Source organism: Drosophila pseudoobscura, chromosome 4, assembly GCF_009870125.1.
Source record: "Drosophila pseudoobscura strain MV-25-SWS-2005 chromosome 4, UCI_Dpse_MV25, whole genome shotgun sequence".
Taxonomy (NCBI): Eukaryota; Metazoa; Arthropoda; class Insecta; order Diptera; family Drosophilidae; genus Drosophila; species Drosophila pseudoobscura.
Window position 1 is genome coordinate 16,397,619 of NC_046681.1, and position 22,882 is coordinate 16,420,500.

General features: G+C 44.8%; 2 protein-coding genes across 9 annotated transcripts in view; both read right to left on the reverse strand.

Annotated features, from left to right (window-relative positions):
• stai (stathmin) overlaps positions 1 to 22,882 on the reverse strand; it is an 80,824-nt gene that overhangs the window by 3,796 nt on the left and 54,146 nt on the right. The window contains exon 1 of one of the 7 annotated variants that reach the window (XM_015179755.2): positions 7,820 to 7,862. The exons of 4 other annotated variants lie outside the window; for them this stretch is intronic. In XM_015179755.2, coding sequence (XP_015035241.1) covers positions 7,820 to 7,847 — 28 coding nt within the window. In that variant the 5' untranslated portion in view covers positions 7,848 to 7,862. Of the gene's footprint in view, positions 1 to 76; positions 835 to 7,819; positions 7,863 to 22,882 lie in introns of those variants that run through there. 2 more of the 7 variants (XM_015179750.2, XM_015179753.2) reach the window with 2 other exon arrangements.
• On the reverse strand, positions 1,239 to 4,746 carry LOC4818133 (uncharacterized). 2 transcript variants are annotated; one of them, XM_015179756.2, is made up of 2 exons: positions 4,590 to 4,746; positions 1,239 to 3,858 (listed from the first exon to the last, which is right to left on the reverse strand). In XM_015179756.2, the coding sequence occupies exon 2, from the start codon at positions 3,855 to 3,857 to the stop codon at positions 1,467 to 1,469; it is 2,391 nt and encodes a 796-aa protein (XP_015035242.2). In that variant the 5' UTR covers position 3,858; positions 4,590 to 4,746; the 3' UTR covers positions 1,239 to 1,466. The 2 variants fall into 2 exon arrangements, with proteins under 2 accessions (XP_015035242.2, XP_003736138.2); XM_003736090.3 differs by lacking the exon at positions 4,590 to 4,746 and adding an exon at positions 3,984 to 4,128.

Here is a 22,882-nt window from a genome sequence, read left to right on the forward strand (position 1 = left end):
TTTGCGGTCGAGAGTCGATGGGAAGAAGACCTGCAAGAACTGGTCCATCCATTACTCTACTCTACACTCTACTCACATTTCGTATCCTCCTCTTCATCCATGGGAACCTGCAGACCACCCAATGGCTGCTCCTCCATGGCAAGATGGTGTGCACGGGCACCACCGAAAGAGCCCATGTAGCCATTCGACATGGTCTCCAATATTTCTATCAATGCAGAGGCATCCGGGTGGTTGGAGTGTTTCTCCTGCACATGGACCGCCAACTCCTCGGCGGTGAAGCCCATATCATCGCAGAAGGGACACTGGAAGCTCTGCGGAGCCTCGCCGTTCACCAACACCTCGCCGCCAAAGTAGATGTCGGCCATTTTCTTATTGTAGAGGGCACGCATCGGGTGGTAGTATTTGTGCTTGGGGCTGACGCGGTTCTTGCCCAGGTCGAAGCAGGGTCCACATAGTGTGATCTGAGTGCCGCACACGACACACTCGTACCAACGTCCAAGATCGCCCAGGGCGGGGCAGCCCAAGCACTTGCGGTGCAACACCGGAAAATCGGAATCGGAAGACATTCTTCGACACGCACACGTACACGTACACGCACACGCACACCACAAAAGACTTCACAGTCGAAAAAATATCAACGCACGCGTTTTTCCTCGTTCTCTTTTTTTCGGAAGTATTTGCTTGCGTATTCGTCTTTTTTTCTTGATTATTTTTTGTATTTAGAAAAATATAAACTTCACAATCGGAGAAGGGTTCCAAAAATGAATTTTTTCAACAATTTGTTTGCTTTTTGTATATTTATAGCGCTTCGATGTTGCGATGTCGGTATTTCTACGATAATTGAGAGGAATTCCGACACGAAGCAACTCTGCGAACGAATTGAATGGCAATGCCTGCTTGGCTCGATATTTCTGTTTACTTCTAACGAGGAGACAATGACAATGTAATCGTAGGAGCTATCGCAGCTCTGTGCATATCTGAAAAGGCAGATCCAAATGGCAAATGTGCGGCAGATATGGATCTAGGGAAGCGAAAAGCTAACCACAAATCTGGACTCCCATTGAATAATAATGTAGATCCGTACTATCTGCAGATTCCTTCAAAGCTCCGAAATAAAACTACTTTTCGCTACCTACTATAGCCTATAGAGATAGCTATGAAGAGAATTAGGGACTGCCGTGGATTCCGACCAAGAGTTTAAGCCTTCTTTGGACTGATCTCTACGGACTTGACATTCTATTTTGAAAGGAACTCATTTTAATTGGCAATAACAACAGTACAATTTAAATGTTACAAGTGTTCTTTAAGGTGAATATTTCTTTGAAATGGTGGAGTATTATATGCTTTGAAGTGCTATTTTTTCTGTTCCAGAATCAGTATTGTTATATGTTTTATATGTACATATGTGTATTGTTTTCCTTCTTTCTCCTGTCCTGCGTTCTCTCTTGTTTTCGTTCCGTTTTACTTCAATCTTCCCAAATGTGGTAGTCATAATCGTAAACTTCATTGTACAGATCCGCATCTTCGTCGTAAGATACTTCGGACCCGGACAACTCGCCTTCAATGATGGCTGGAGCTGCTGGCAGATTGTCCACTGGCTGCTGATTATGTCCTTCCGGCTCAACAAAGACATTAATCTCGTAGGGATAGGTGTTGCTCGCATCATCATTGGTATCGTTATCCGCCATGTTTCCATTATCATCGTCATCGTTGGCAAAATAGTTGCCCATCTTGCTATCGTTGCTATCGTCGTCATTGCTATCGTCGTCTTCGTCATCGCCATCGTTTCTATCAATAAATACAATCGGATTCTGATCGTTCGGGTCGTCGTCTCCATCTTGACCGTTATTGCCCGATGAACTGATCTGCAGTATGTTCTCTAGATATCGGTTGCTGGATGTTGGCTGGGCCTCTGGTTCCTTGGATTCTTCCTTAGCTTCGATCTCTGTGGCTCCTTTCTTTGCTTTCACGGAGTTGGTAAAACGGCCAAGCCAGTTGTTATAGTCCACGAGACCATTGAAATACTTTATCATGGGATCCACTGCCGACTCAGGGGCGCGGATGGCATTCTGGGCCAACTGCATCAAACGTGGCACTTGGTTGAGGCCCTCTTCCGCGCCACAAGCAACGGTCAGTGGGTCCTCCAGTGGCTTCGGTTCGTTGGCAGCCACAGTAGTTGTGGCAGTGGAGCCCATCTCCTGCATCAAGAGCAAATCAACTGGCACTGAGGTGAGATCCTTCTCCGATAGCATGGAGCAAAAAACAGCGTCGACGAGGCGGGCCTTGGCCACCTTTCCTTCTTCTTCAGTATTTTCTGGCATCTTCTCGAAGCGTTCCTTCAGTCTCGAGCTCAAAAAACGACCATCATTGAGATCCAGTTTATCGATTGGATTCTCTGGCGGGTCCGGCTCGGCAACGTCAACCGGCAGCTCTGTGATGGTGGTGCCCGTGTTTGGTGGTGGTGGTGGTGGTGCTGCCACCGCGGTCTGTGTGCTCGTGGGAATCCTTATCGGCACACCGGCCTGGGCGCCATGGGGTTCACGTTCAGCCTGATGAGTGCCGCGGAAGATAGCGTAGTGGTTGAGGGCCTCGTAGCGTGCCGCTGCGGAGGCTTGGCTGCCGCGGAATGAAATCGGCACAAACTGATTGCCGGACTGACGGCGGGGGAAGTTCAACGCTGGATGGACAAATTCTGGGCTTGGTCGACGCGTAGCGGCGGCACGACCACCAGCAACTGGTGGTGCAGTTGCAGGCCACTGCTGCCGGATGAGTGGAACCAAGCCAGATGAGGCTGCTGGCGATGGGACTTCGCCTAGGACGAAAGTCGACTGGCTCCCATATAGGCGCGTAAACGCATCCCGCTCGATCTGGCGAGTTACGCGATCGACATCGGATTCAATACCCACTGTATTGCTGCTCAGGGCATACAGTTCGTGCAGGCAGCGGGCCCGCATCAGCAGTCCCGTGCAGAGCGCTTCGTATGAATCGCTGTTTGGGTCCAGACTTCGCAGCCGATCCCTCACATCTCGTAACGCACGCGCCACTTGTTCCATTTCATCATTGCTTGCCCCAGTGCCAACGCCAGCGACAGTGGCAGTGGTAGCGGCTGTGGCAGCGGATCTGGCAGCGGCTATGGCAGCGGATCTGGCAGCGGCTGTGGCAGCGACTGTGGCAGCGGATCTGGCAGCGGCTCTGACTGCGGCTGCGGCTGCCTCACGGTTAGCGCTCCTTGCTGGTTCTACTTGTGCCGTTCTTATTATTTCAAGCTCAATAATTGGCACATTGTCTTCGTCTCTGTCTGGTAACACCACAGATCCAGGAGGAGGTTGATCAGCGGCGGTCGGAGGTGTAGGAGGCGCATTCCCCGACGAGCGGTCGACAAAGTAGTACGAATAGGTCATCAGCAGGTAATCCCTGTGGTCGGGATGGTCGCGGTGCGACTGCAGCAGGTGCTGGTACAGCGTCTGGATGGTGAATCCCAGCTGCAGGCACAGGGCGCACTGGAAGCTCTGCCAATCCCCGGTGCCGGTGTAGGGCTCCCCGCCAAAGAACAGCTCGTACGCAGTGCGGGTGTAGAACACCTGCATTATGTGATAATATTTGTGGTGCGGCGACTCCGGCCTGTTGTTGCTCGCGAAGCAATTGCCGCACAGATGGTAGTCCTTGCAGAAAAAGCACGAGTGGCGAAGTCCCCGATAGTCGGCCCGCTGGCACTGGCGGCACGGAAAACCAATGTGACGATCTGGCAGCACATGCACTGCATCCGATCCAGCCGTATCGGCTACAGATGGCTCCTCGAACCCGATTAAATCCATCATGCCAGACGGGCGTAGTTCTAGTATTGGATGGTGATCCATTCTGTTGGGGGATTGAGCGGGAGATTCGTTGATGACTTAATGTTTTGTGAGCGAACTAAACGATGTTTAAACTTTGGAAAAAGACAGCAGTGACACCCAAACGTTCAGAATTTACAACAGTAATACCTTGAATTGCTATGAATTATGAATGCTGGATGGATTACAGATATTTCTGTGTGTACTATGTACGTCTGTTTGCGCAGAAATGTCTAGTTTTCTAATTTATGTATTGTATGTGCCTACAGCAGTGCCCTTTGGATGTGCGAAATACCTACGCACATATTCCAGAAGCAGGAGATGACATTTGCAAAGCCTACTGGAAAGTTCCAGTGGAAAGAATATCCCAAAACGCTTGGACTGTACACACACATATGTGTGGATTGTGGAGTGGAACGTATGTATGTATGTATAAGCACGAATGAGACAGCATTGCCGGCACACACAACACACTCACACACGCGCACGAAAAAGAGGCAGAAAAAATATGCGTGCTGGGCTTTGCGCACATACAAATCTTCCAGATTGATTCCGAAACTCGATGTTATTTAAACAAACACGAAACTTGAGCATTTGCAGCGCACACACACACACACACACACACACAAAAACCGTACTGTATATCCGCATGTGTCTGTCGCAGACTGGCACACAAAAAAAAACAAAAAAAAACACAGAAAACGTGGGCTGCCTTTTGCCAAAGATTAAAACGTTTAAGCAGAGATCCATACTTACTTGTCTTTTGGAACTTCACTAGATTTGACACTTGAAAAACTTAATATACTTTCTTATTGTTTAATTTGCTAATTTATCTCCGCTTGTCCCGACTCCAATGACAAGCAAGTCGGACGACAGCGAAAGAAGTCGATCCACAAAGTGCAAAACGAGCTGTAAGACGCAAGAATAATCGAATTGGCCGCCCGAATAGAGGGTACCTGTGCTTTTCCTCTGTAAAAAACGGCTTCTCCGGCAAGACGCGCTCACAGATATTATGAGAAAAATATTTGCTAAATATGAATGTAAAATTTAACAAGACGCGCTTAGATATTATGACACAAAATTTGATCAGAAAGGAAAATCAAATTGACAAAAATTCAATAAGACGACGATACCAAAATGATTTTCATTAAAATTGATTTAAACTTTATTTCGCCTACTGACGCGAACGGTGCAGCGCAGTGGGCAGTGTGACCGTACTAGTACACGAGTTATTCGATTAATCGGTTCTTCTGGGAGACAAGCAACGGTGACAAGCACAGACATGTTTGGTTTTTGTCTACAGTAATTCGAATAAGCAAGGAAGCACCATTTTGTATCCGACATATTGTATAGATAATTGTGGGTATTCCAGATCTAGTCCGCCTGCATGTTTTTATACAAAAGATTTACTCGGCTTTGGGAATCGTAGCTATCGTAGGAAAAAGCTACACTAGGGATACGTCATTGATTAGAAGCTTTTGCAGCACTAGGGGCCCAATGGTGGCAAAAAGGTGCGGAAGATTCGATTTTGTGATCATTTGATGCTTTCTGTTCCTGTTTACCTGACTTGGATCAAATATGGCGGGACCTCAAACTCTTTTTAGCGCGGGTTTGTTCGTGGGGCAAGGAGTGGTCGTCGCTTGTGCTTATTTTTTGGACCCCAGGGCTTGTTAACGCCACACCCAAGCTGTTCTTGGCCGCAGGACCCAACTAAAAACTCTCATTAACATAATAAGCATCATTATACAAATTTAAAGCAGCGTAAAATGCATCCACATACCCGAACACACCACACCACACAGCATTTGACCTCAATTAAAATATTTTACTAAAAGAGAGAGAGAGTTTTGCCAACTTGCATTTTATGTGCTCGTACTTAATGTAGACCACCCCCGCCCCCTCTTTGGAGGCACTGCTGCAATAAAAAGAGCCGTTGACATTTCACGCTTTTAATTAAAAATCCTGGCCAACAATTTGTGCTAAATGAAATCAAGAAGGACGGACCTCTGCCGCCTAAGGTTCCCTATGTGGGGGGCACCCACAAAAATTTGCTATAAATCTGACATGATTTTAATTGGAACGACATGATAAAGTGTTGATAGCCGCCTGGCCGTATGCTCGCCTTAATAAACTCCCACAATGAACCTCATTCGAAAGGGGGGGGGGGGGGGGGGGGGGGGGAGGGGCGGGGAATATCTCTCGAAAATCCTGCTTATGACAGTCGAGAGCTGAAGGAAGCCATTTATCAGACCCCAAAAAAGCAGGCGGCAGGCGGCAGGCAGCACATCTGCAGACTCTGCAAAATAAATGTCAAAAGGGCCACCACCCCAGCACCCCACCACCCCACATAGTATAAAGCCATGCCGTCAGAGATAGTCAATCACACATCACACAGAATCGGGGACTAAGGAGGAAGTACAGCTCGGCCCGAAAGGCAACTTAATGACTGTGTCGCCGGGGATTGCTGGCGGTTTTGTGGAAGTTAATTGAATGACTAACGTGTTTGTCTTCATTAATTAATTGCTGGGCAACATTTTCGGTGATTTCGTAAGGGCTACAATTAGGAGGTAGGGAAAGGGTCGATAAGTCGATATTCAAGTGGTGTTCCGGTGTTAGCCGATGGTAGATGATATCTTTCTATAGAAACACAGCAAATATCAAACCCAGATCTCTATTTGTGCCCCCCGATCGGGATGATTGTCGGTGCAGCAAAAAAAGAGATCCAAATAACACACTCCATGAATACCAAAAAAATTCATTCATTTTACCGTTTTGGGGCGGAAAAAATTGGTGAAAAAATTGCCACCATTTATGTTGCATATTTTTGACTGTTTCAAACTTCTGGCTGTCTTTTTCGTGGATATTTTAGTGGCATATCCAATTATGTTTTCCATTTTGGAGTTTTTGTGCTCCCATTCACTTAGCCAAATGAAGTGAAATAGCCAAAATCCAATTATGGCCATTCGCCTTTTGCCTTGCACAGCATATTCAAAAGTTGTCTAAAAAATACTGCATATACTCGTACCCCTCCTCGTACTCCTCCTCGCACTCCTCCTCGCACTCTTCCTCGTACTCCTCCTCGTAAGTTGGCTTTACATTCTTGTTGAAGACTTTTACCCGCTGGAAGCACTCCAAAAACTTTTGCTTAAAATGTTCCATTTCGAGCATAAAAACTTTTGGCCCCAACAAGGGTACACACACGCACACACACACACGCACACCAGAGAACACCAGAGGACAGATGGGAAACATTTTCAATAATTATCACACCCAGTCGCAAAGAATGGCAAAGACACGAAAAATAGAGTCCCCAAAAGAAGCGGAGGGGGGAAAAGCCCCATAAGAGCCTCGTCTGTTGCCTTTTACTTAATATTCATAAAAGCATTTTAATTTCCATTTAATTAAATTATTTGTATGACTCAGCAGTTGATGCTATTGCGGGGGCCAAGGAGGTGTTGTCCTGCGCTGCTGCAGGGCGTGCTCCCTCTCTCTCTGTCTCTCTCTCTCTCTCTTGTGGTCTTTGTTTTTGCTGGAGAATGTGTCAAGGCAGCAACTTTGATGACAGTGCCATGCATGTTCAATTAACAGTTTTTTCCGCTGGGCTGGCAAGACTTTAATGGAAACCATTTTCATATATGCATCAGGAAAATGGGCAAAGAAACAATTAAGGATAGAAATTGTGCCCTCCCCGACAGGGAAGGGAAGAAGGTGGCTCTTTCGGCTATAGTTTCTAGACTGGAATATTTGTTTAATTGCAATGATATTCGGTAAACAGTTGGGTTAGGTTAGGCCACTATGGCCCTCAGTTATCCGGATACGGGGGTAGGGGGTTTGAACCATCGCGGGAGTGTTCAGGTGGTTTTAAAGTCCCCGAGAATCGAGGTGTTTTTAGCACAGGCCAGCAGTTCCTGTGGTCTTCAGGGGTACCCAGCTTGAAGTTCTCACATCAAAGTTTTCCACGATAAAGAGCTCCAAAGTTTACTTACAATTCAAATGCAAATGGATGGCCACCATTGTGAATCGCAGACTCCAAGCTCCAAACTCCAGACACAGACACAAACACAAACCGAATCGAATCGAATTGAACTTGATAAATTGCTGAAATAATCCTTGGCTCTGTTATTTTTTTGTTGCAAGTTGTTGACTCGCAGGAATTCGCTAAACAACTGAACGGACAGTCTGCTAACGGAGTGACTCTGTGGGACTGCGACTGCGACTGCGACTAGGACTGTGATGATGGCCCAAGCCCAAGCCCAAGCCCAAGCTACAAGCGACACAGAAATGTTGGACAGGCACAATCATGCACACACACACACACACGAGTGTAGTGCCGTTAGCTTTGAGCGAAATGTAGTTTTAATTTTTGTCGTGTAGCATACTTTTTGGCATGTGCTGCCGGCGCGCCGTTAGTCGCCGGCGACAGTCGTCTGGCTGTGTCTCTCTCTCTCTCTCTCTCTCTCTCTCTCTCTCTCTCTCTCTCTCTCTCTCTATCCCCTTGTCGATTTGTGCGGCTTAATTGCTTTCGTTTGCAGGTCGAGGCGGTTCCAAAACAGCTGATGATTCAGGCACACTCAAAGAGCGAGACAGAAAGAGAGTTGCAGCTGTTATTCGAGTGAGAATAACAGTTGCCTTGAGTCGTCAGCTGTTGGTTCGAGTGATCTCGTTGTGAATGGCAATTCGGTGGCAAGGTGAACGCCCTCTTCTAGCACGTAACCGTACGGTGAATTCAGTTATGTTACGGAATGGTACGAATCTACCAGCGAGTACGCCGCACAAGGAACTCGTCATTGATTTACTGCGACAACAATTCAATAAGCTCAAATGTTCTGAGAAAAGAAGGCTGAAGACGAAAGCGGTGCAACAATAGCTTTCATTGTTCCTCACAGATCCAATAGATCCAACAAAAAATACAATTCCCCCACACTGCAATCCAAAAAGGAGCAATTTTTTGGCGGATCTGTTCACGGAAAACACTTGCTTCGCTGCGTAACTCCCTCACAGAATCCAGCATCCCCATGATGACAAAGCAACACCCACACAAAGGAAAAACTTTGATCGAAGAGTCCCAAAACTCATGCATTGAATATTCCACTACAGAGGTAGCTCGAACTCCCAGAACCATGAATGTTTCATGGTGCCCCACAGAATGCAAGAACGCACCTTCGGAGCCGGCACTCGATCCACACGCTCTTTGGAAGAACCACCACTCGATCACTATATCGATGTCGGAGGCTTACAAACAAATCAAATTTATCTCTTTCGCCAACTCTCCAATAGCCTCACCGATACGATGCGCTTTATTTTCGAATTTTTGAGAGAAAGGTATTTCAGAGGATTTCCTCTGGGAATGCCCAGTACGGTCCTTGGATTCTCCATGGGTGGTGGGTAATCCTTGAGGGTCTGGCTCGTCAACCTTCCCCACCATTTCGTGCAGTGTACTCTGCTCGAGGGCAAGAAACTGCTCGCTCAATAAGACCCCTATTAAGCTCAGGCTCAACAACAGACCATCGGGACGATGGAAAAACGATGGAAAGCCCAAACATAAACCGCATTTCATTTTCAAATGCCACGCCCAGCCACAGCAGCGGTGGCGCGGTGGGGGGAGGGGGGAGGGGGGCTACCTCTGTTGCCATTTTCCTCAGAAAAATACTGAAAAATCGAGCACGTGACTCGCTCGACAGGCAGGCACTTTGGCATTGATTGGCCCCCAAATGCCACCGCCATCGCCATCGCCATCGAGGGTCGACGGTACGAGGGCCACATGTCGCCAACGACGAAAGTCTGCGGGCTGGAAAAAGAAACTACTGCCAGGAGAAACTACTGCCGCCGCCACTGAAAGCTGCTCAGAGCCCAACAACAGCAAAAACCAGAAACGGGGCTAAAAGAAAAGCGGCATTGCAGCTGCTCCTGCCTCTGATGTAGTTGTAGTTTTAATGGTTTTCCCTGGAGCCAGCCAGCCAGCCGCCGCTCGAGTCGAGCAGAAGCAAACGATGATGATTCATCGAGGCTCAGTCTTTGAGCACTTTCCTCTCCCCCCCTCCCCCACCTCCTCGCCGGGTGCAAATTGGCCAACTTGTGGGCTTAAGGTGAAGAAACTTACCTGCAAAGAGAAAAGGAAAATAAAACAGCAATTAGTAAGAGAAATTGTGGTGAAAATTTCTAGAGGGGGAGATAGGCACAATTTATGGATTAATCTGTGGTACAAAAGATAGCAGACCAGCGGGAAGATAGTCCTGCCACTTCCACTGCATAGAACATCATTTACATAAGTACAGATACAGATACAGCGACAGCGACAGCTGCTTTTGTAATTCTGTTGGCATTTAGTTTCCACACAGATGTCGCGCCCGTGTGTCCCCTCCACGTTGCCCCTTGCCTCTCCCTCCCCTCTCTCTGATAATAATGAAAACTTTGGGACCACTACAGCGGCCGACAGTTGTTGCAAGTAGATAAGTGAGAAATGCAGACGAACAGGGATAAAAAGAAGGAAAACACCTTCAAAAAGTTACTCTGCCGAAGCGACCGACTGTAGCTTTTTTTCGGGCTGTTTTTGGAGTGGTTCCTGTGACGGACACAGCAGACTTTTCTAGGCGCTTTTTTATTTGTTGCCACACTTGGGAGCTAGGAGTGTGGCAGTTGCTTTTTGTTGCAACTAGATGTAGATCCTTCAAAAGCTGTGTTGAAAGTTCTTTTTTGGGGTGCCCCAGGTCGTTGACTTCTCCGCGTTTAAGGGAGGATTCTGTGGATGTTTCTAGGGAGAAGTATGTCTCTTCTTTATGAAAAATACTCTCGTTAATCTAAATATCAAACTATCTCTGTTACTGGTTTCCCTCCTCAAGCGTCTACAGGTAATCCTTAGCCTCTCTCTCTGCTTTCTCCTTTCAGTCCGTAAGACGCTTAGCCACCTGCTTCGGCTGCTTCTTTTCGTCTGCTTTCTGTTATCCTTGAGGCCCAGACTAGGGCGCCACTAAGTCCTGCCACTATCTGGCCTTACTATTCCACATTTTCCGTCGTTTCTGCTTCACACTTCTTGGGTCCTGTGTCGCTCCCCTGTTCCCTGCGATTACATAAGTAAATGCCGGCAGCACGTGCCCGGCTATGCCTCCTGCCTCCTGCCTCTTGCCGCTGCCTCTGCCTCTGCCACTGCACCTCCGTCTGTGTTTGTTTCTGTGACTCAATGAAGCCCAAAGGAAGCCTTGGCCCAGACCACGCCGTGCGCTTCGGGCGCCCGCCCACTTGAGTTGTTGCATTATATACCTTATATTCTGCTCGGATATGTATGTATCTGTATCCATTCGTCTGCAGTGACGTGACGTGTTTACTTTATGCAAAAAAAAAACGGTGCAAAATGCAGAAGAAAAGTCAGAGCCGGAAAAAAGTGACGCCCCAAAAAGTTTGCCCCAAGTTTTTCTCCGTTGGCCAATGCAGTTTATCACCTTGGAAATGCGGCTAAATGACTGCAAAAACACACACACACACACACACACCACTGAAACAGCAAGCAATGTCCCTATGTACACATCGGTATATATGTACAGTGGGTATGTACAGTGGGGAGTATATGGGGTGCTCTATGTGGAAAAGGCTACTGCACTATTGATTTTTTGATAGTTATGACTAGTTTTTTACGTTTTTTTGGTTTGGTTTTTATGTTTGCTTTATTTATTTTTTGGTTCGTTTCATTTTGCTGAGTTTTTTGTTTGGTTTTGAGTTGTATTTTTGCCTCTTTTTTGTGGATTTCAAGCGGTGGCAGGTGAGGGGTCATTTGATATTAGCAAAAGTCAAGTCAAAAGTCAGAGGCCTCCAGGGGTGAAAAGAGGTTGCATTTAAATGGGAACAAATGGGAAAAGGAAAAACAATATATTAAGGAAAATATACTTTGATGAAACCAAAAAATTATTCAGAAAAATAGTGATACATATTTTAATAAATTAATTCTTATAAAAAGGAATTTCTATAGAGAACATAAAGGTCTGTAAAAATACTCAATTATTGATAAATATAGTTCTTGTTTAAATTGCAATTTAATATACAAAAAAAGTTATTAATTATTAATTTATAAAATTGTAAAGAATTAATTCTGAATTAAAATGTGTAGTGAAGCCAAAGCATTAAATATGCCAAATAAAATAATTAAATTAAACCAGATGAAGTTTTGTTTGGTTTTGAAAATGGTTTAAATGTCTGGCAATCCAGTTTTTGGTTATTTTCGTAGTGCTACGCCTAGAAAAGACTCTAGAACTCGGGAAAACCCCCTTGTTTTTTTGTTTAATAGACTTTTCAGATCCGAATATAAATTCATATCAATTATACAATCATATCTCCCACCAAAATATAGTTTTTACTGTTTTTGTTTTAACTGAAATCCCAAACTTAATTTGTGGACTTTGGAAAACTCTGAGCTGAGTAAAACTCGCAAAGTAAACGGAAAGTGTAAAAGAATCACATACATACTCGTAAAACTCGTTTCGGCTGAGAATTCATTTTCATTTCGAAGGCTTAACCCATTTATGGCCAAGTTATTTGCTCAAAGCATTTATTCAGTGCAAAAAGTTGCCTTTTAAAGAGAGCTCGAAAAAGTGAAAAGAAAAGAAAAGCCAGCCTCCAGGCAGAGGCTGAGAATTATTAATGGAGGAGTGCGCGCCCTGCGGTGCGGGAGGGAATAAGGGGGGAAGGCTCCTCCATTCAGTGCCCTGCAGTACACCACTTAATACAGTCGACTATTGACAGCAATTGAGGCGCTGCTGCCCTGCTCCTAATACGCGGCTCAAAGGGGGGTTGGGCGGGGGTGGGGAGTGGAGTTCATTTGAAGAGGTAAGCATTTTCCAGGCGAACAGGCAGCATCCCGCACCCCCCAGCCCCCAGAAGAGGGCGCGCCCGCTCGCTTGCCTTCACATTTAATGAAAAGCGAAAAGCGAGCATGAAAATGGCTTCATTTTAAAGCCTTAAAGTGGGTATCGCCTGCTGTTGAACGATCATTTTGTAACCGAAGTTCATTTACTGTGGTTACATTTTCCATTTCACAGAATTTTCATCGGTTTTTGGTAGATTTTACCCGAAAATTAAGCAAAAGGTTTCTTTAGCCACACCCATTTATACCCTAGAAAGCAGCAGCGACCCCTGCGCACTAGCATCAACATCAGCTAATTAGCGTTGCCAGAAGAGGGGCGGCATGGGGCATGGGGCGTCCACAAAGAAAACCACCAGTTTGGTGGCCGCCAAGATAAACAAAGCCAAAGGAAATCCCCCAATTCAAGCCAGAAAATAAGGAGGAAAAGCCAGAAGAGAAGAAGGAGCATAGCATCACCTCTAGCGAGAGAGAGAGAGGGGGTGAGGGGGAGAGAGGGGGAGAACATAGTGCACAAAGAGCCCAAACAATAACCAAAACGGAAGGCGAAATAACAAAAGTGAAAAGTGCAAAAAGGGGGGAAGTTTATTATTATTTGCAACAGTTAACATTTAAAACAAAAGCTGCAACAGCAACAAAGAAGCCCGCAGCAACTGCAGCTTCCCCACATGCCCCAAAACAGTATGCGTTGCACGGTTGCACGGTTGCAAGGCGTGGTTGAGGTCCCTCCTCCCGCATTGGGCCAGGCAGCAGATGAGTTCATCAAGATATTCCCCTATTTTTATGTTTTTTTTTATTTTCTTTCAAGCGTATCCTGCCGATGTTTAGATGTTTGCTAAAATCAGAAGATAATCAGGAGATCCAGTTGCTATTTTCATGTGTATCCATTGTATTTGGCTAACACCTTTGTTCTAGAGTATTTTGCGACCATTCGGCCTTTAAAATGTCCTAAAATACATCGATATCAATAGGCAAAAATAATATTTCTGATGGAACAATTTTTGTAATAAAATATATTTTTTTTAGTCAAGGTTTTTTTGAGTACAAAAAATTAAAAAACATTTAATGTATTATGAATGAATTTTTTATGAATATAAATAAATATGGCAAGTTTTTTTTTTTTATTAAAAAAAATATTGTTTTCTAATATTTTTTTTAGAGGTAGTGTTTATACCTGGACGACGCCTAATTTATGCACAAACATTTTATACAAGCATAATATAGAAACACAGCAAACAATTTTTTTTCGACTTTTCCTGAGTTTTTGTGGTAAAAATTTTGAAGAAAAAAAACCCCAACAAAATTAATACATTTCACATTTTAAATCTTAATTTTTTTCAGGCCTACAAAGTGCACAGGACCAATTTATTTATCAGCTTTTTAAATTTGCGAAATTCAATACAACCAAAAGTATGTAAAAAAATTATTACCTTTAAAAAAATTTATTTTTTTTAAAGAAACATTTTTTATTTTATTAAAAAAAACACTTATTTATTTTTATTAATAAATAATATAAAATTCATTAATAATTTATTAAGAATTTTCAAAATCGATGCGCAAAAGTAGATTTGGTAAAGTAAAAATTCTATTGCACGGTGCATCCAGAAGATATAAGAATAGAACCGGCTTGAGCACTTGAACATCTTGAGAATAGCATAAATAAATAAATTTCATAGCACCGCAAAGAGGAAACCTTTCAAGGGATACCTTCCAAACCTCTTCGGGGGACATTATTTGTTCTGTTTAAGGAGCATCCCCTAGTCGAGCAATGGACTAAAGATCTCCCACTTCTATTTAATTTAAATGCAATTCAACAAAAAGTACTCCTCTCCTGATGAATGGGCGGCACCCACATATGGGGGACCGAAACCCCATGAAAGAACGAGCCAAAAAGAAAGGCAAATAAAAAGTGGGTAGGGGGAGGGGGGAGGGGTGGAGCAGAGACGAAGGCAAACACTTACGGGCGCTTAATGAAGGAAACGGCATAAAAGCCGCCGTCTAAGTAGATGTTGTTGCTGCTGCTGCTGCTGCCTTGTGCAACAAACGGAAGTACAAAGAACAGCAGCAGCAACAGCAACAGCAACAACAACAAGGGGAAGAAACAAAAACAAGAGCAAATATTATGAGAATTGAAGGCATTTCACCAGTGCCAACGCCTGCAGAATAGAAACTTAATTTTTGCTGAATGTGTCGCCGGTTTTTAGGGTTTGGACTGATAAACAACAAAGGAGGGGAAACAATTACTGGGTTGACTATGGTGGATGGTTTTATGGGAGGGGCAGGGGGGGTGGGGGACAAACAAGAGCAGAAATGTTGCTAATTTAGCGTCAAATGTGAAAGAGAGAAAGAAATGAAAGTAAATGTACATGAGCATAGGAGAAAAGGACTAATAACACGGTGATTCTGTGTAGAGATGGTCTTTGTGTTTGAGAAGAGATATGGGAATCTGTTTAAACTGGGGAGGGAATCGTCTTCAAGGGCTTTGGAGCCCTAGAGAGATAGGTTATCCGTATGCAGGAGAAGGGTTTCTCTGGTTTCTCTCAATCCCTCTCATTAAAGAACACTGCTACCATCAATTTTTCACTCTCAACCATTAATCCCAAGGAACTTTGTTGCTTTGCAGTTAATCAGGCAGACAAATTCAACGAGATCTGCACCAGACAGACGCCCCATAATGCAGCAGTACCTCCCACCCCGCTGGCAGCACAATTTGGTGGCAAGTTTAAAATTATCTCTAGGACAACGAGGACTATCCAGACAACGAGGACATTTTGATGCCCCGGCTGGCCGGCTGGCCGGCCGCCCGGCAGTTTGTGTGTGTCTCTGGCAGGGATGTTGGCCGGCCAGCCATGTTGTCAGTGGAAATGTCAGTGACATTTTTAGCGTCCGATGCAGACGAAGGCGGTGACTACAACGGGAGTAGATGTGCTGCGACTGAAGCTGTAGCTGCTGCAGTTGTCGTAACTGTTGTCTAGTTTGTATCACTGCACTGAGCGAAAAAAGAAACAAATTTTCTTCAACTACATTGAATTCTACTTGAAGTGACATTCTACTTTACATTCTACTTGATTTGGTTACACGAATACACCTACAATACACGGGCACTTTAGCAGCCCTCCACTCATGCAAAACAGAGCGAGAGAGCAACAGAAACGAATGCCTTTTCCCGCTGCGATGGGAGTAAGCAATTTGGAAAGAGAAGCAGATTGAGCAGCATGGAATAAACGAACACCCAAGCCGACTGCGCCGCTGCAGCGATGCGTCGGAGCTTCGTGCGTCGTAGCCTCGCAATGGTCTTGCGGTCGGGTGAGAATCGTCGTGTGTTTGAGAACAACAACAAATGCAGCGAAGCAGAAAAGATTCTGGTGAAAAGGAGACAAGACGAGATCGGTGAAGCTTCCTGGAAGCTTTCGTCCTCCTTCTCCCTTGTTTCTATAGCTTTGCACTTACCGTTTTCTCAGTGTAGATATATGTTTTTCCCTCCCGGCTCTTACCCACGGGCTGCTGGCTGCTGGCTGCTGCCGTTGCATTGAATGCATCTGCAGTTTACATCCGTTTTAATATTGTCGCTTGTTGGTTGTTTGCTTCCAGCGATAAACATGAACCAAAATGGTCGACTAACTGTTAGCCATGTTCCCCTCTCTCCCTCTCCCCATCCCTCTCTCCTTCTGGCTTTCTATCTCTTAATGCACCCACATCCGCTTTAGAATGACAACCGACAAACGTCATCTAAAATGTAAGGGGAAACAATGAAATTTTGTTGCCATTTTCCCCATTTTCCATTTCCCACAGGCCATTGGGGGTGGGGGGGCCTGTGGTGTAGTTTTGTGTTTGTCGAGGAATTCCACGGCATTCTGTTCTGGGTTCTGCGATCTGCTTTGTTACGATTTCTGTTTTGGCATTATTATGGCACGTAAATGTCCGCTGAATAAAATGCATTTGTTGCCACCGGAAAAATGACGACAAGAAAAACATAGAGAAAATTAATATGCAAAAGGAGACCCCCGTGGAAGCGACATGTGCAAATCATCGCTTAGGAGGGTAGGGTGTCATTTCCAATTACCATAACATAAATCTCTTTTAGCGGAATTCTTTCGCTATTGTATCCACAATTATCTTTAATCTTCGTTGGCATCACAATGCTTTGCCTGTCATATGATCTTCCTATAAGTCTTCTCCATCAAAACCACAAAACTTCTCCCCTATACAACCCCAAAGCATTGCATGCCGAAAGCTTTTTTCCCTTTCTTGCTCGTAAAAACAAATACCAAACGGCGAAGCGTCATTAACCAAAAAGGCATACGAAGACTTGGCTTTAGTTGCTTTCGATGCGATTCGTAATTAATACTAAATATATTATTGATTTTTGGTTGGCCCTTAACCAAAGCTAGTGGCTCGCCCTTCTACAAATAGAGAGAGAAAGAGAGAGAGAACGAACCAGTCGAAGGCAAACAGAGTGCCTGGCAACCCCACAAAAGTCGGTGCCTGAATATATCTATATGAGTATAACGTAGACAGAACTAGTGTTTGTTTGTTTGCACGTTTTTGCCTGCCTGGTACACGATATTCCCAGGGGTGCAGTGCAGAAGATGTGTATCAAAAAGGGGCTCCCAGAAGATGGACGTGAAAGGGAGTACCGAGTGGTAGGGAGAGTAATACGGGGAACAAGAATCAATGAAAGCCCTTATGCCCAAAGAAAAGTATTCTTTTCTACAGCTTAAGACACCTATAGATCCCCTATTTTATCCGCTACTTTCCAGAGACCGGAGAAGAATATCCTTATATTTTAGGGTAATTTTCTAATGCTATAAATCTTTTCGTAAGTGCATTTATATGTTTCAAGAAAAGTACTCCTCGTATCAGAAAAGTGTCAACATAAACACTCGAAAGGTGAGTGCACTGGCATTCAGAACCACCCCAAAAACCAGCTATTTTTCACCCCTCTAACTACGCCCTTGCTTGGGCGGATGGGGGCTACAGTTGGGGCTGTAGTCCACTTTTATGAGCGTTTAAATTAGTGCGTTTCCATTGCTGTTGTTGTTGTTGTGGGGGGCTTTTGGGGGTGGGAGGCCGTGGCCATTGTCGGACGTTATTGCCACCGATTCCAACCCCCCAGACCCAGTCCTGCCCCGTCCTGCCGTGTCGTGTCGCGTCGCGTCGATGAAGGTCTTGGGGGTCTTTTTGCTTCGCTGCCGTGTTGTGTGTCCACTCTGGTGGCAAGATTGTTTTATGGCCAACGGCGGTTTAGTTTATTAGCCGCCAACATGCAGGTGATGGTGTCCCCCGAGTGGGCAGGGCGGAGAGCGGATCGGCGAGGAGAGGAGAGGAGTGCAGGTAAATGTATGGGCGTGGTGGATTGTTGGTAATTAAGACTGAAACTATGAAACCGGATACGGGTAAAGCGTTCGTCAATGTGGCGCCGTACGACGAGTCACTCTCCTGGGACAGAAAAAGGAAGCGACGGGTTCTACGACGATGAATTCCTACCCCATTCCTAATTTCTAATGATCTGAGTGACAAGAAACTAATTAGAAAGAGTCTCTGATTGAATAGCAGGGAAAACCCCAGGAAAAGTTGATTGAATTGCAGGGAAAACCGCACGTAAAAATGGATTTAAGTGCGGGGGAAACTCTTTCAAGGAATAATGGACATTGGAATGTCTAGAAAGAGCTCAAATAAAAATTGAAATAAATCCTGAAATTAAAGCCAGTAATGTTTCCACCTTTGAGAATGTTTTTTCAAGCATAAATCTGCAGAATTTTCTTCTCTTGTTTGTTGTTGTTGTTGCTTCCGAGGTTAAAGAATTATGCATAAATATTTTATAGAAATTTGTAGCATTTCCATCAAAGCAAAATGTCAGCAATTCCGCACAAAAAGGGCCCAAGGAAAACACCCGACACCAAGGCATAAATAAAGGATATTCGTATGAGCAGCCAGCAGCCAGAAGGAGGAGGAGGAGTAGGAGGAGCGGTGGCAGCGGTGGATATCTGTCAGAAGCAGGAAAAGTGGAAAGAGCACCAGAGGAGGAGTGCAGGAGCTCAAAAGACGGCCAGCAACTGTGTGAAAATTATACGTTCAATGAAAATATTTGCCAACACATGGAAGCACACCCGCACACACAAAGAAAAAAGAAGAGAGAGTCCTGCGAGGAGTACGAGGCGCAGTGTGTCTCAGCCATATGCCGACTGATGGTTCGTACTACGCTTACCGGAATAACACTCCTCCTCGCTCGCTCCCTGCTGCTGCCCCTTCGGACTTTTTGTGGTCTCGCCTCCTGGGGGCTTAGAGGCACGACCACAATGCAATTTTGCGGTTGCACACTTATAGAGAGAGGAGTGAATGAGATACGGGGATAAGGGGGCTGCCAGGGGGCAAGGGACAGCTCACTTGAATGCGCAATCAGCAGGACCTCCACGGACCATGTCCTTTTTGGTGCGTGTGTAATAATAAAATTGTCAGGCTCATAAATAAAATGTTGCATACAAATGGGCGAACAATCAAAGCAGGAAGATGGGTGGCAGCCGGCGGGAGAGCGAGCGAGAGGGGAGAACAGGATGAGGATAAGGGCGTGTGGCAGGGAATCCAAAGAGAGCTGGGAATGGCATGGTGCAGGGCAGGGTACGGCGCCCATTTCCATATGCAGTGCAGTGGCATGCAACGAATGCGATAACCAAAGTTGACCGCAGCATTGCTCTGATTTTTACCGCCCTCCCACCCCCTGGTTACGCCCATTTTGGGGTCAGAATCTGTCGCAACCTTTTCACAGCTCCATCTTTCTCTCTGGCCCGTTTTATTCCTGGGATTTTCGCAGCTCTGCCCAGTGCAGTGTCCATATCAGTATTCATGTCCATGAATTTCCTTCATTTAATGAACTTTGGTTTTTTGCTTTTCGCCCAAGTTTTACCAAGCGCATAATTTCGTTTTAATATTCATTTTAATAATATTAAATATCATGTGTTGTGTGTGTGTGGTGTGTGGGCAGAGGGCGAGGGAGTTTTATCACGTATACGCATCGTTGCATCCACAGAATACCACAGAGTGGGGGAGAGGGGCAGAAAGGGCTCTGTGGATGAGTCCTACACCAATGAAGATTTAAATGAAAAGTCAAAGATAATTTGTTGCACAAATTTGCATTTTATATTGCTGGATATTTATTATAATGAAAATTGCTAGATTATCGTTTTCCTTGTTTTTTTTCCAAGTGTTAATTGAGAAATATTATTAATTTATTGGGTTATGAAGATAGGCAGCACTTGTATCTTGATTTTCAGAGCATTGGCAGCACTTGTATGTTATTTTCCAGAGAATGGGCAGCACTTATTTGGCAACACTTGCTTTTCAGCTATTTTTACTCACTTCCCACTTTGTTTAATCCCAAATTGTATTTATTTTCTTTGTTCTTATGAAAATATCACATTTTCCATGAAATATTATATGTTAGACATGGTTTAGTTCCATGTGGCATGCCCCAAAATATGAAATTATTTGCAAATCAGAGACAAAAGAGTAAATCAACATCAATTTGCTTGCAACACAACATTATTATTCGTCCTCTGGGGAGTCCTGCGGCTGCCGTTGGGGGTCCGGCAGGAGGCATTAGCATAAATAATTTCATCAATTTACTGCCTCCGTAACTTCCCCGCCCTGCCCCCGTCCCTACCCTACCAATCTTATGATTATTATTATTATTGAATTTTCGTATTTTGGCAAATTTCCCACATAATAAGAGGAAAGCAGAGAAAGCGCGAAGGAAAAGCAAACATTTGTGCGATATTTGTGTTGTGTTTTCGGGTGCGGGGCGCGGGGGGCGGGGGTGGTCTTGTTTCTTCTGAAGAAGAAACATATTTGGTATGCAAATGATGACAGCCCGAACCGCAGCAGAGAACCAGAGCCCACAACGTGGTCCGGCAATCGTGTGGATGGGGCCGCTGGAGCCCCCGGGAGGGGGGGGGGGGGGGGGGGGGGTCTCTGTTCGAAGTAGAATGTTATCCTGGGCCAAACATTGCCGCAAGTGCAGCAATTGCCATGTGTCTGTGTGTGTGTGTGTGTGTGTGTGTTAACATGGCAAGCATTTTAGCCAGAAAACTATCCCCCTCCGCTGCACCCCCCCTTCGGCGAGACAGAGAAAGAGAGCCCTGCTCTTGGCTTAATGCATAATTGAAGTTTTATGCAGCAAAGTTTTGGCCCCGTTCCCCCTGCACCCCTTTTGCGAATAAACATTTTCCAGACAAATACAAATCCCGCATTCGAAATACAAATATTCGTTTTGGCCAGGGAAAGCAGCAGCCCCGAACAGAATGAATTATTGTGTGTTCAGGCCAGGAATTAAAGGTCTTCCAAATGGAGATGTTCTCTGTTTTGGCCAGCAGGGAAACAGAGGAAATAGAGGAAGCAGAGGTTCTCAGAGATCATGCAAATGAGTCTTCAAATGGGTTTTACTCTGAGAGGATTATGAAACAAGAGATGCATCTTTCATCAAGGGATTATTCACTCAAGTTTAGGCTTTTATTAAACAGAAGTTTCAATGATCCTTTATTCCCCCTAAAGAATGGTAATCGCTCTTCGCAGAGGATATTTCTCTTTCACTGTTTCCTCTATGATATATTTCTGTAGTCCCCAGTTTATTAGCCATTATTGCAAAGCATTGGCTTTTGGCCTTCCGCCAGACTGCAATAAAGATTAATGTTTTCTCCGCCCTACAAATCCATCCCCCCTCCTCCCACCATGATTGCCACAAACAACAAACTATTTTCTCTCTCTCTCTCTCTCCCGCGGCAATTTGTCATCATAAACAATATTTCACAATATCCGCTTTTGCCTGTTTTGCCATTTTTACTCTTGAGCTTTTGGCCATTTTGCTAAAAACCAGAAAACAACAAGCAGCGAAAGGGGGGAGGGGGAACAGGGTACACGGCTTTCAGGGAATACTGGCACTCTTTAGAAGGAAATGGTGGAAAAGAAAACCAACGGGGAGAGCCATTTGCAATAGTTTGCAGACCTTCTGGACCTTCAAAAATTGTTTGATTTTTATATTGAAAACCATATTTTTTTTGCAAACGTTTCATGAATATACAAATATAAAACAGAATTCCAGCAAAAGCCTGAGGAATAAAGGGGTAAATATTCGTCCATAAATATGAATAAATCTGAATTTTCTGGCTTTTCCTTTGGGGATTTTCCTTATTTACAGTCACAACAGAAATGTCTCCCCCCCGCCCCGTTTGGAGGGTATTTAAAAAAAAAAGTTTTAATTTTAAGTGCGAGAATTGTTTTTATTTCGTTTTTCCACTCATTGAAGAAACTGTTTTTTTTTCTTCTTTTTTTTCCACTCATTGAGGAAAATGTTTCTCCTCTTTTTTCCACTCATTGAAGGAAGTGTCGCCAGTCGGCGGCCATTTCTGTTTGTTTGCTTTAACACTTTCGCACTTCTCTCTCACTCTGCATATACATCTTCCTTCTCACTCTCTCCTCTTGCTTTTAGTTGTGTTGCTTTCTGTTTTAATTGCGTTTCTCCGTGCAAAGAGGGGGGAGAGGTGGGGCAAAAAGAGTGGAATTTAATTAAAGCAAATAAAATGTGTTAATTAAAAAACTGTGCATATAATTGAATTGTCAACTGCATTCATACGCAGATCCTGGAACACAGAGACTCCTGAATGCCGAGCAGTTCGGATCCCACTTCCTGGCTTTTTGCACAAATATTGAGCAATAAATATAAACATAAATCGATAGGGGTGAGAGGTGTGTGAGGAGCTATTAGAGGAGTGCCTCTACCATTGTCGATGGATACCCTCCCTTGCTGAGCTAAATTTGTGACTGTGTGGAAGACATACGCCCCGACAGCAGATCCCGATCACACGCCGCGTGTTTGTTTGTTTACATTGGAATACGAGAAAGAAGATAAGCAAAGGACTAGCGAAAGCCGCTGGATTGCTAAGCACAAATGTTGTTGCTGTATTAATAAGCACAGAGATACCGAGCGCATAGACAAAAAAAAACGAAGAGATCGGGCGAAGTCCAATGAGAGTGCGAGCACGAGCAAGACCCAGCAAGACCGAGCGTAAGCTTAAGCACAGGCGCTTGGACAGCTTGAAAAAATGAATGCGGCAGCGGTGCAAGCGAGAGCGTTCTCTCCTACTCTTCCTACCTGCCTCTCTTTTTCCATCCAACTCTTCTCGATTGTCTCTCCCATTCTCTCTTCAGC

Excerpts from the sequence above, each read along its gene's own strand:
- LOC4818133 (XM_015179756.2), bottom strand. The coding sequence starts at position 3,857 with ATGGATCACCATCCAATACTAGAACTACGCCCGTCTGGCATGATGGAT.